We start from the raw sequence: 13,367 nt of genomic DNA, 5'->3' as shown, positions 1-13,367 counted from the left end.
AGTCTGTTTCTGATCCACCTCTGAGGTGCAGATGTTCATAAACCTGGTGCTGAGGAGAGAATTAAAAAGGGATCTAGACGGGCGATAAGGAACGACCAGATCTACCAGGAACTCTGTCTCTTCATAGCTGCTCACGGCTCCAGCTGACTTTTCAGCAGCACCGAGACAAACAAAAAAATTAAAAAGCGTTGCCGTTTGAATCTTCTCTCTCTATCATTTTTTAACTTTATATCAAACACAAGCCACAGATCCAGCAGCACATCTATCATCTCCTCCAGGTTCTACATCTTTAGTCTTGTTGTCTTCTTCGTTTAGATACACAATCAAATACGTCACAGCAGCTTCACTCCAACCTCCTACTTCTGATCTGGGTGCTGGATTGTTATGGAAAAGAAACCAGGCCGAGTTGAGATGAGTAGGTGCTGGTGGAAAAGTCTTTTTCACTGCACAAGTTATCCTTCCCAGATGTTGACTCATTTCTGTTTTCCTGCTTCCTTCAATACAAATGAAGTTGTGTTTTGTTATGTTTCAGTAATCCTGTTTAAAGTAAAGCAGCGAGGATTAAAAGTACATTTTAAGGACACAGCTTGACTCAAACCGGTTTAGTTTGGTTTAAAACTCTGTTGGGCGGATTTCTTACAACCAGTTTTTTTTAAATGCGTTTGTTGCTCTAGTGGCCTTTATTGAGAAGGGAGACAGGAGACGGGGGGGGATTGCAACGTGGAGTGACGGGCCAGGACTGGACCTGCAGCCTCTACAATCATCCAGGCTGCCAGTACAAGACGTTTCTAACACAATGTCTCACTTCCACTTCTTCTTGCTTGTCCTCGTTTTCATGTTGGTGCTGTTTAATTACTTCTGAGAGAGAGCTGGAGAAAGAGAAAAAAGTGGTTTTCTGACTGCTAGGAAAAACCAAATTATTTTAAAGGAGCTTGAGGCCGGATTGAGGCAGAATTTATGAAAAAAATTCGTATACGTTTTGAGTTTTCTAGTAATAATGTCAGATGAAGCGTTCCAAACCCACAAGAATGAGCCCTCTAGTGTATCTCTCCGTTGCCTTGAACAGGCTGTGTGCTGCAATTCTGGGCCCAAATTTCCCGCGCTGTCCTGCGGATGTGACGTCACATGACGCTGCATGCACGTTCTCCCCGTTCTCCCGTGCCGGCTTCACTGTTGGCTGCAGTACCCCAGACGGCCGTCGTGGTGAAGGGTGGCGCTAGAGAGTCTCATTTCTTAAAAGGAGCCTCATGCTCCTTTAATTGGGTTTATTTTAGAAGGAAAAATCTGTCAAGTTAAAATGTAAATAAAGTTCAAATGAAAACACGTAAAGGGGGAAAAGTTATGTGAAAAAAAGAGAACAGAAATTCTTCAGAGCCTTTTTTTGGGCGTCTGAAATGACAAGCAGTGGAAAACCCAACCGTGTCGGTGGAGCCCGGCTCCGTCACTCAGCTTTACCCAGCTTCACCACTGGCCCAGCGGCCCGCACCACTGGGAGCCCAACTGGGAGCTCTGGTTCAGGCTGCAGAGCAGGACGTGGTCCTGATCTTCAGCTCAAACCGCCTGTTCGGGTTTTCAGAAACACGCAATCTCCTTAATGACAGTGTCTAGCAGTGGAGGCATCTGCAGCCGAGCAGCAAGGCAGAGTGTGTGTGTGTGTGTGTGTGTGTGTGTGTGTGTGTGTGTGTGTACAGCTCACAAGGCACAGAGATTTAAAAAGCGACAGAGAAATCAAAGGTAGCAGGTTGGGAGTGAGAGCGTCCAGTAGCAGAACAAGGCACAGAAGCGCAGGAGCAGATAAGTCCAGATCCAGCTGCTCCGTCCGGCACCACCACTCACCACTCACCTCATGAGAGGTTGACACCCAGGCTTGCCTTTTTTGTTCACCAGCTTGTCTCTGTTGCAACATGACCACTTTTGTAGGAAAAGGTATTTGTGTTTGAGTGTATTAATTGTACAGGAAAGTCCTGATTCATACATGTCCAAACCTTTAACTTTTCATGTTGCTCTAGTTCAGAATATGGATATTTTTGGGGAAACAGGTTTTCAGGGCTCCATGACGTGTCGGGTTCATGTGGAGGAGCAGGACAGTATGTGATGAGTTGATCCTTTTCCAGACAGGTACAGTTTTTCCTTTCTTAGCAAGCGGTTGCTTCAAACCCGTCCATCATGTTCAGGCTTCAGGCACAAACCACATCGTCTTCTTTTCCTCTCCTTTCCACTCATTTGCCACTGAGCTTTCTGCTCTTGACGTGAGCTAATGGCACCTCCTTTACAAGTGTTTGCAGTTTCACTTTTAAAGATGTCAAATGACACAATGATGGGTACAAATGCAGGAATGGGTGACATGATAAGTGTGCCGTTTCTCCCAGTGGGAAACAGGCACTCAAACTTCCACGCTGCAGGACCATGTGAAGCTGTGGTAAAGCGGGTGGCAGAGGTGACGTCTAAGGCTGAGTGGGGGCCCAAGCGAGCGCTGGATGAAGCTGAGCTGCTGAGTCAGCCGTTCCACCCCCACTATGTGGGGAAACACTGCAGGAGGATCAGAACCAGCTGAGACCAGTCCAGTTCGTACTGTGTCCATGACGACGGATCCATCTCATTGTTCTTTTAAAAAACATTTCACTGAATTTTATATACACACATATATATATACTGTATATATCTGTATCATATATATATATATATATATATATATATATATATATATATATATATATATATATATATATATATATTATATTATGTATATTGTATTATATATGAGACCCTGACAGAGCAAATGTTGATGAAACTCCAGTCCAAAAACTAGCCCCTCCATCCCAACATGAACTCCCTGGAGAAAGACTACTGGCCTCATTAGATCCAGATCAACATCTCTCCGTCTGGTGCCAGGAAAGATGGCGTTGCCATGGTGTTTAACAGCAGGCTGCAGCAGCTCATGCAGTTAGCGCTCTGAGTCCCGATGGATCTGCTGCTCGGGGCCGACGCCGGAGACCCGAAGCCTTCTACCATCCCAGGAATCTCACACCGTTCACCTCGGTGCATTTCCTGCAGCGGGACTCACATAAAGTGGGTAGTAGGACGTTTTGAAGATATGTTTTGCCCCAAAGAAGAACAGTAGACAAAACACGGACACAATCCAGGTTCTGCAGGCTCAGCTATCTGATGGATACTTCCAAACCTCTGCAACATCCGGGGCTGGAAGGTTTAACATGTCCCCACATGGCTGGAGGCCGATGGCCAGAGTCTGAAGCAGGTGTGTGTGACGAGGGTCAAAAGGCCCTCAAAACAGGAGGAAGTCCATTTGATTCAGTGCTGTAAAGGCAGTACTTGTGGCGTTTGATTGTTGCTGATGTTTAGCCATGGAGGGAAAGACCAGCAGCCCCGTTTTACCCCCCGCCCCCCGCCGGAGTGTCAGTTCCTCTCACAGCATGAGTCCCATCTGGGTTCATATTGTCTTGTCCTTCAACTGGGAACTCAAACTGGTGCCAGTAAGAATATCTGAGCTGTGAGCAGCCTGTAAAGTCCGTCCACGGGGCTGAGCCGCTCATTTCCCCGGGAACACCGTGATCTTCCCGGCTTTGGCCAGCTGCTGGACGATCTGAGCTTCGTAGTCGGCGTCGTGGACGCCGGTCTTCCTGAACTCCCCGGAGTAGCGGTTCTGCTCCCAGTAGTGGTGCCAGTTTCCCCGGCTGTCCGCCCCGAAGCCGAACACGTTCACCTGGGAGGGAGTGGGAGAGTTAGGGAGAGTTAGGGAGCTTTCAGACCTGTTGCCCGTTTGTTTGGTTCCCATTCAGGGGCTAAATCCATACAGTTGTTTCGTTTGTTCGTTTGTGGGGTTTGTGTTAACAAGGCAACCGTCTGTAGCGGTTCAACGCTGTTAACAAATGCCATGAAACAACTGTTCTCTCATTGGTCAGAAATGAACGTGGAAGGAGTTTCCTCTTCCGTACGCCGGGAAAAACACCAACTACGGAGCATCGTACCACGGTCTGTGTGAATACTCCATTCTGATTGGCTGGCAGGTGTAGGTTAAAAGTGATAATCTACACCTAGAAAACAAGTTTGGTCAAATTGCCTGATAACTTTAATATCATTGCGCTGGATCCACTGCCAGGTGGTAACCACGGCAACAGAGATTCAGAGAAGAAGAGCCGGCTATTGTAGGACGGCGACATGAGTGATTTTGTAATTTCTTTTAATTTATTTGGTGAATTTAACTATTTTGATGACTGGGATGCAGAAGAGGAGAGAAAGGAAAATACCTGCTGCAATAACAGCTGCAGACGAGAGATTAAATAGTCGCTTAGCTGTGGTTGTTATAAAACTAATGATTTACACTGAACACACATTAAAGCATGAATAACTGATTTAATATTTATGTTTTTTGGTAAGTGGCCGTGGTATAAGCGGATAATGCCCTTCCAGGTGAACATTAACATAAATATATGGAAGACGTGGGCATTATCCCTTACTTATGTTACAGTTATGAGTGAGTTGTGTGGGTTCCTGTGTGGATTCTGTTCTCACTGCAAATGAACCGCTCCAGGTCTGGAATGGCAGTGAGCCGAGAACCGAACCCTAACCTCTCCTAGGAGATCTCAGCTCGCTTGTTTTGTCCCGCATCCGAGCGCGATTGCTGTGTTCACATATACCAAACCAACTGATCTTTAGGGGGAAACGGCTCTGACCTCGTCGCAGACGTGCAGAGCGAAGAACAGCACCAGCATGCCGGTGGAGGGGTAGCGGCCGTGGTGCCTGGTCCAGTGGTCGTGGATGTACTTAAAGAACGCCGGGTTAAAGATCTGGACCTGGGAGGAGGACAGACAAGTTCAGCAGTTTGGAGTGGTTCAATCTAAACTCAGTGCAGATTTAAATCTTTATAGTATTTAAAGATCAAGCTCATCAAAGCTGCTACATGTTCAAGAGGAGTCACAGAGCAGGGAAAGGTCCATTTCAACACCTCCTGTGAGGTAAATCAACCTTTGAACTTGTTTTGTCATTGTGAAACTGTCACCTGAGTGGCTAACAGAAGCCACATCAGCCACTTCCTGATCTACTAGGTTTTGAACTGTCCTGTGACAGGTCACCACTGTAATGTCAGGACTCAATCATACGTTATCACTTCCACCCATTGTCCACTACCCAATGTCTACTGTCTACTGTTTACTATGCATTGTCCTCATATGATCAATTCCTGTCAAAGTTTCTTAATAAAAGCATCTTCTAGAGGGAGGATCTTGGGGAAGCTCAGGAGTTCTCAATGAGGGCTACGTTGCTCTGCACTCCTCTGCTCTCCCCCCTCCTGCAGGAGTGCGCTAAAAACTCATTCCAAGGTAGTCTCTGTGTCTTTTCTCATTATGAATTTATGTAATGTTGTTTTAAACCTAACATTTTTGGTGACCGAAACCCGAGACCCCAACATCTGAGGCGTCAGGACGATGCCCGGTGACGGGGTTCCTCGAGCCAGGGAGGGCATCTGAGACTGGGTAAGAAATGCTCCTCTCGATAAATACCTAGGGTATTTAAATATGTTGCTTTAAAAGATGGGGTTATGGGGCTAAAGGGGTTAGCCTGTGGTCTGGGACCACTGTGGAGAAGTCATGGACTTCACCAACACCCACGGGTCTGGGGACCCAACGAGAGGAGGTTTCTATTTGGAATGGGGTTTTAGGTTTTTTGTGTATGTTTGTTTTGGCCAATGTGTGTTTTGTCTAATGTTCTTGTTTAATGTTCATGACTGAAACTGTTTATGGACAATGTTGTGGTTTCTAAAATTGTGAAGTCAAGTTTCAATTGTTCACTGAAAAGAACAGTGCTAAACTGTCAAAAAGGGAAACTTATGAGCTAAAAGAAACTTAAAGTTAAGAAAAATAGCTGGCTAAAATAGCAGATGCCTGGTTAAACGGAAACTTATGCCTAAAATAATTTCTAAAAGATGCTTAATATGGGAGACGTCCCTACAAACTAGGAAATAAAAGCTAGTGAAAAAATATTGTGCAAAATAATATACAGGAACTTTAAAAGATTGAAAATCAATTAATTTAAGGCTAAAAGCAAAAACTGATCAAAATGTTCAAAATGCAAGCAAGAGAAAAAGAATAAAATTATGAAAGTTGTGAAAAAGAATGGTATAAGAAATGTGATTTGATGGGAAATTGGGAAGTGGATGAGAAAGCCTGCTGCAAAATGTTGCAGCAGTCCAAAGGTCGTGACAAGCTGCAGCTCTGTGTCTATGTGTATAAACGGCTACAGCAGAGTGTGTAATCAGCTGCAGATCAGATTGTTTGTGTAAGAAGTGCTACGAGAAGCTGCATGGGATGAGGCTTGGTGGATCCAGAGGGAGTGTCTTCTCATTTGGAGACTGGTGAGTGTTAAATTTTCTATGGGGAAATGTTTGTTAAAATGATACAAATAACTGTATTTGGATCTGTGTCTGCAAAGGAGACTTTTTGTCTGCTGGAAAACACAAGAGCTTCAGAGGGTGTTTTGTTTAGTGTTTCAAGTGAGAAACTCCCCTCTTGAGGAGGCAGAGAAATTGAGTAATATAGTTTTCTATCATTCTAAGCCCTGAATGAAGGTGTAGTGATGTAGAATTGTCAAATGGGGTTAATTCACTGTTGAATGATTGCAGATCACTTTTGTAATTCTGTTTTTGGTCTATGTATGTTTTAATCGTATGGAAAGGTGACTGTGACATGAGTGTGAAACAAATCAATAATTTGTCTTTACTTTGTCTGTCTTGAAGTCACATACTGATACTGATCTAGGGCTGCAGCTATCAAATATTTTTGTAATCAAGTATTCTACTGAAAATTCCATTGATTAATCGAGTAATCGGATAAAACATACTTTTGTTTAGTTAAAGAAAAATTCTAAATATACATAAGATGTTAGATGTTAGTTGACATCACTAAGACTAAGTTATGTGGTACAGTGGGTTCATGGCTGTGCATTTGAAGACCTTGTTGATGTTGAAGATCCTTGTTTCTAACCTAGAAATGCCATTGCACCTGGTGTCACACATAACTTAAAAGGTTGGGTGTTTTTTCCACGTGTTTCAATTGAACTTTCATTTGTGTCAAGCTAATTTTATGTTCTAGTTGAGTTTTAAGTGAGAGTATTGGCAGTGTTCAAAATAAAATTATGAGACCTGCTGTATTGGAGCACATTAGGCACCAGCGCTACTTGTTTTATCCATGAATGATTACAGAGCTGAAATTGTAAACTACCCAGTTTAGCTTTATTACGTTTTTATTTGTCTGACATTTTCTGCCTTTTCTTTTAATTAAAACTGTAGCGGGAACAGAGGTTTATGTACCGGGTAAGGGCTGATTTATGGTTCCACGTTACAACAACGTAAAATGGGGCGCGTCGCTGCGTAGCCGTGGCAAAAGAGCCTGCATGGCAGCGCAGCACCGCCAGCCGGACCGGCGCTCTCCGCCCTTGCCAGAGAGCGGCGTAGGCTCTGGGTCGATTTAATGCGGGACAATGATTTTGGCTTTAGAGGGGGGACATAGGAGAAGAGACCAGAAGAATATAGCGTGGATTAAAAATAAAAGTTAAACGCTGAGCTACATGTGTCTCCCGTCAGGGCCATTACAGACTGCCTGAGCATGGCATGTTATAAAAATCAAACATGCCTGCCGCCTCTTTCTTCCCCCTTTAAGCTCTCCCCCCTTTACGCAGCGTCAGCATGTTGTGTTGCATTAAATGTAGTCGGGGCCTGTGACGGCCTGCCCCTCTCCCTCCTGATTGGTCATTCTGCTTCCTGGATGGAAGTTGTGGCAGGTCGTCAGCCCAATTGGCCTCACTTGTGTGTGTGTGTGTGTGTGTGTGTGTGTGTGGGAGCCAGGGTATTTAGGGGCTGGTTCTGGGTTTCCACCTGCCAATGGGGAACTAAGTATTCTTTCCTCCTGCACAATACTTGCACTCAGCATACTTCATTCACCCACACACAGCATACATGACTGACACTCTACATTTAAACCTACATATACTTTTGGTTTGTTTTGATTTAATTTTTACTTTAATAAATTACATTTTTGAATTTGGTGACTCATGTGTGGACTCCCTCTTTGTCACTAACTAGCCCAGTATGTGACAAAATGGGGGCTCGCCCTTTGGTCTGACTATTGGTTTTTGATGCTGGCATATGGTTTGTGTTCCTGTTAGGAATTTTAGTTTGGGCGTAGTTGTATTTGAAGTTATTTAAAGGTTTATCTTATCTTATCTTATCTTATTGGTAGCACCTGTTGAAGCCAATTACTTAGGTGCCAGTGTTGGGAGTTCCACATGTGATTCTTCTCTCCCTGATTTTCAGTTTTGAAGGAGGTTTTGGTCGGTGGAGTTTGGGAGTAGGAAAGCATCTGTCCTTAAGTTTTGTTTTTGTGGTTTGTAATGCTTTGGTTGCAATAAATAAGGTGAGGGTTGGAACTTTGAGACTGGTCTTGGGGAAGGTGTGTTTTCCTCTGTCCATATTGGCAGAGTTTTCTTATTTTAGTTTGAGTTGGAGATTGCTGGTAGTCCTGTTATCGGTTTTGTTTAAGGTTATAGATTTACCTGGTTTTTCTTTAGTGGGGAAAGTGCATGGTCCGACGGCCCATTGCGCGGCTGGCCCTGTGCTTACCCCTCTTTTGTTCTTTTTGGCCGGGATCTCCATCTCCTTTTGGTTCTTTACTTTTGGGTTTACCTTTTTTCCTTGTTTATTTTTCCACCAGGCTTTGTTTGTGGTTCCAACACTTAAAGTATTGATTTATTTATTTTTTCTTTGTCACTTTGTGTAGATAGTGTAGCATGGCATCTGTAGTGGATGAATTTGTTGATTCGCTGTCAGCAGCACTATTAGATCAGTGTACTAAGGACCAGTTGCTGCTAATTGCTGAGAAGTATGAGCTTGAAGTAGCAGATAGAAAATTAAAGGTGTCTGTTAAAGTCAGTGTGAAGGCAGGTTTGTTGGAGAAAGGAATTCTTAAACCTGGTGTGGGGACTCGTTCTTCTGTTTCTGCAGATACTGTTTTGAGTTTTGAGCAACAAAAGGAACTTTTGTTGTTAAAGCAAAAACATGAATGGCAGCTAGAACTGGCTTTAGAAGAGATGAGGCAAAAGACTGAGAGGGATAAGTTGGAATTGCAGCATAGAAAGCTAAGCTTAATTCAAGAGGGTAAATTGTCAGGTTCGGCTGATGGTGAAGGGCCTCGGTATCAGTCTGGTGCATCAGTGCCATCTAATACGAGGCTTTGAGATGGTGAAATTAAACGATTCCCCGAGGCAGAGAAAATTCCTCGATCATTTTTTGTAATCGAATTACTCGAATTATTCGAGGAATCGTTTCAGCCCTAGTTTCGTCCCGTAAAATGGGCACCGCTGTGTTTTGGATACAGTGGAGTGAGGCGTGTTCATGAGCCTATTGTCATTTGCATGTCAGTCAGTGACATTTTACACAGGAAAGGAGTGTGTGGAGAAGAAACAAACCCGTTGAACAATCTTTTTAGAAAAGAAGAACTCTGAGTGCATACTAGCCTATTCACACTGAAAATGTGTACATTTGTGATCAGTGTTGCTACCATTTAGGTTTGGAGTTCATCTGAAATGCACCAATTGAGTTTGGTTAGTGTAGTTTGAGGAGAAGTAATTTCCACATATGCACTAATACACAAAACCCACATGCAGATGATCTGAAGTTTGTGTTTAAAGTTCAGTGGGTTTTTGTCTGCTTAGTTTACACATCGGAATTTATCCCACAATTTTCTTAAGACTTCTATAAGTCTTCATAGAAGAGCATGCATTTGCATTACAGCATGCAAACAGAAGATTAAGTATCTCCTGAAGACTATATGATTAATCTTGAGACAATTTTCTGGTATTCCTTTTGGGCGTGCTACAATAGAGCTCAACAACAGTTGAGAAGGCATTATTTGATAGAATGCTTCCTTTTAGTCCAACGTTTTGTGACAATGACTTATTGTTTATATATATATATAAGTTCACTGAAGACTACTTTTTACGTTACAGGAGAGTTGCTGCACTGACAGTTTTTGTGTGGTGTTACTTTCATTAAACCATAACCCACTTGGATTGCAATGAGAACATTTTGAAATAAGAAAGTTCTGTGGTCTTTGACTCAGATAGGAGACAGAATTTAACAGGTTTTGCCCCCTTCTAAATCTAAGGTGATGGGAGGGGGGATCTGGGGGATCTCTCTGGGACGTAGAGATAACCTACCCTAGAGAATCATTAAGTCAAACTTGCCGACTTGCCAGGGTGCATAGGTCAAGAAGTGGGAAAACCACTTATCTGGGGAGGAGTCAGGACTCAGACAGCCCTGACCCCCCTCTATCCCCTGTTGACATTCGAAACAATGCTCTTGCAAAAAGAGAAACGCATTTGGCTAAATGAAGGTGCTGCTGTAACTTCAGAAGGCCTCTGTGTGGTGCGAAGCAGACCGGTGCTTCCAAAGAATCTGTTCCCCTGGTGGATAAATTGAGCCATGGGAAGTCCCATAGCTCAAACAGGAGGGATGAATAGTATAGTACACAAAGAATTAAATACTAAATACCCTTTAAAAATTTTTTGTAGGGTCTTTCCGACATGTTGCAGATACAATATGCAAGGCAATATGAGGCCTAAGAGAGGTCAGTGTCGTGAAAGGACCTACCCATTTGAAGTTGTTCATATGGATTTCATTCTTGGAGTGAACTAATGGCCTGTTAAATTAAGGCTCAGGAAAGCCATGGCCTGAATGACGGCCATTAGTCGGAATGTACATGAGAATGTTCAAAAGTTCTTGTGGGCTGCTGGTTTCTGCTCTCTCTCTCTCTCTCCTAGCAGGAACTGCTGAAACCAGATCCAGATCCTGATTGGTGAGACGAAAAACATGGTCATCACCCCGTCAGGATGGCCCCTTTGTGGTCTAGATCAGGACACCGACAGCAGTAAAGATGGCTGAACGATCTACATGCGTCCACCAGTTGCAGTGAAAGCTAGCCTGAAGATGACTAGCCCAAACTGACTTGCGACAACAGACTGGAGAGGAGCTCCGAGAGATGGAAGAAACTTTTCCACTAAGGACTCATGCTGACATGTTAGGAATTGTTCCTTAAACTCTTTACTTGCATTGCTGTGTTGTAATATGATTACACTGATGTACGTTCATAAACTGGTGCTGAAGCTAATGTTACCAAAACTATAGCCGAATTACGTCAGTTAGCCAAAGTTGTGTCAGAAGACAGACGCTCAGCAGGAGACCACTTTTGGGTCCTGGCTGACTTCCGGCCCCTGGACTGACATAATGGCTAGATTATGATTTCGATTATTACGATTATTATTACTGTCCTTGTATGGTTCTGAGTGTATCATTCTGTGTCTAAGTGCAATGATCCAAAGAACCATCCAACCATCCACTGGACTAAGGAAGTTAGTCCAGTATTGCCAACAACTCCATCGAACTCTAACTGAGGACAACCTGTTTATGATAACACTGGAGTATAGATTGTTTCATTTTGTTTACTGTGAAATGTTTTAAGCTTTTATGTGTCTTGGCCAGAGTGATCGCTCACTAGGAGGGTCGGAGAGGAATTTTGCCCCATATAATCGGGTTTTCGCCTCTCCCTTGACATATAATTACGCGATAAGCCCTAGCTATTTTTAAATGTTTGACCTTAAATGTTTATGAGGCTATTATTCTAAGCCTAATGGACGGATTTTAGTTGAAGTTTCAAATTGACAAGAGTAGGGAAATGTGAGGTAAATCAACCTTTGAACTTGTTTTGTCATTGTGAAACTGTCACCTGAGTGGCTAACAGAAGCCACATCAGCCACTTCCTGATCTACTAGGTTTTGAACTGTCCTGTGACAGGTCACCACTGTAATGTCAGGACTCAATCATACGTTATCACTTCCACCCATTGTCCACTACCCAATGTCTACTGTCTACTGTTTACTATGCATTGTCCTCATATGATCAATTCCTGTCAAAGTTTCTTAATAAAAGCATCTTCTAGAGGGAGGATCTTGGGGAAGCTCAGGAGTTCTCAATGAGGGCTACGTTGCTCTGCACTCCTCTGCTCTCCCCCCTCCTGCAGGAGTGCGCTAAAAACTCATTCCAAGGTAGTCTCTGTGTCTTTTCTCATTATGAATTTATGTAATGTTGTTTTAAACCTAACACTCCTCCCATCTTGGGAGCAGTGATTTTACTTTTTCAGAAAGTAAAATCACTGCTTATAGAGCCAAAAGAAATTGCATTATGCGTCACAGGGCTTTTCCACTAGTACCTACTCAGCCCGACTCTCCTCCACTCGGTTTGGTTCTTCTCCACTAGGGGTCTAACGTGCCGAGTAGATACTTTTCTGTAACTATTCTGCTGAGGTTCTAAGCTGCTGAGTCGGCTGTATCTGACATCATCACACTACAGGCCACCGATTGGTCGGGGGGTTGGAGTCAGACGTCTGAGTCAGGATGTGACATCAGAGAAAGAGCGACTCGTGGCTTCTGGTTCATTTTATTCAACCAGCAACGGCAGCAGAAGTCTGTTCTGGTCCAACTCTGAGGTGCAGATGTTCATAAACCTGGTGCTGAGGAGAGAATTAAAAAGGGATCTAGACGGCGATAAGGAACGACCAGATCCACCAGGAGCTCTGTCTCTTCATAGCTGCTCACGGCTCCAGCTGACTTTTCAGCAGCGCAGAGACAAACTAAAATTTTTAAAAAGCATCACTGCTTGAATCTTCTCTCACTCTCATTTTGTAACTTGATATCAAACACAAGCCACAGATCCAGCAGCGCATCTATCATCTCCTCCAGGTTCTACATCTTTAGTGTTGTTGTCTTCTTCGTTTAGATACACAATCAAATACGTCACAGCAGCTTCACTCCAACCTCCTACTTCTCATCTGGGTGTTAAATTGTTATGGAAAAGAAACCAGGCCGAGTTCAGATGAGAAGAGCCAAGTAGGTGCTGGTGGAAAAGCGCCATAAAAGACCTTTATGTGTGGCCGTAAATGTAATAAACCTAGGCTTGTGTATCTGGGACCAGGCAACAGCCCTGGATGTTTCCGTGTGACGCGGATTAGTGTGACGTTATTTATTTTCACGGATGAAAGCGTGAGTGTGGGATTACTGAAAACAAAGGGAAGGTCTGTAATCCCTCATCAACCACGGAGGGGTGGAAGGCAGGGTGTGTGCGTGCGTGCGTGCGTGCGTGCGTGCGTGCGTGCGTGTCACCCACCCTGTCTTTATCGACACGGAGGAACTGCTTCACCGGAGCGTACGTACTGCGAGAGAGAACAGAGGTCCTGGTTAAACACAATCAATCAGCTTGATCTGAACTCTGCAGGCAGATGATTGACAGGAGGCAGATATTTCCATGT

General features: G+C 43.8%; 1 protein-coding gene across 1 annotated transcript in view; it reads right to left on the bottom strand.

Moving 5' to 3' along the window:
* Window positions 1-2,754: 2,754 nt before the first annotated feature.
* st3gal2 (ST3 beta-galactoside alpha-2,3-sialyltransferase 2) overlaps window positions 2,755-13,367 on the bottom strand; it is a 34,469-nt gene continuing 23,856 nt past the window's right edge. The window contains exons 5-7 of the mRNA XM_061722342.1: window positions 13,226-13,271; window positions 4,692-4,811; window positions 2,755-3,721 (exon numbers count right to left, since the gene is read on the bottom strand). Of these exons, the coding sequence (XP_061578326.1) occupies window positions 3,548-3,721; window positions 4,692-4,811; window positions 13,226-13,271 (340 nt within the window). The 3' untranslated portion in view covers window positions 2,755-3,547. The remainder of the gene's footprint in view (window positions 3,722-4,691; window positions 4,812-13,225; window positions 13,272-13,367) is intronic.

The sequence above is a fragment of the Cololabis saira genome, chromosome 5, assembly GCF_033807715.1.
Source record: "Cololabis saira isolate AMF1-May2022 chromosome 5, fColSai1.1, whole genome shotgun sequence".
NCBI classification, from domain to species: Eukaryota; Metazoa; Chordata; class Actinopteri; order Beloniformes; family Belonidae; genus Cololabis; species Cololabis saira.
Note: the sequence above shows the minus strand (reverse complement) of the source record. Positions and strands in the feature narration are given on the sequence as shown.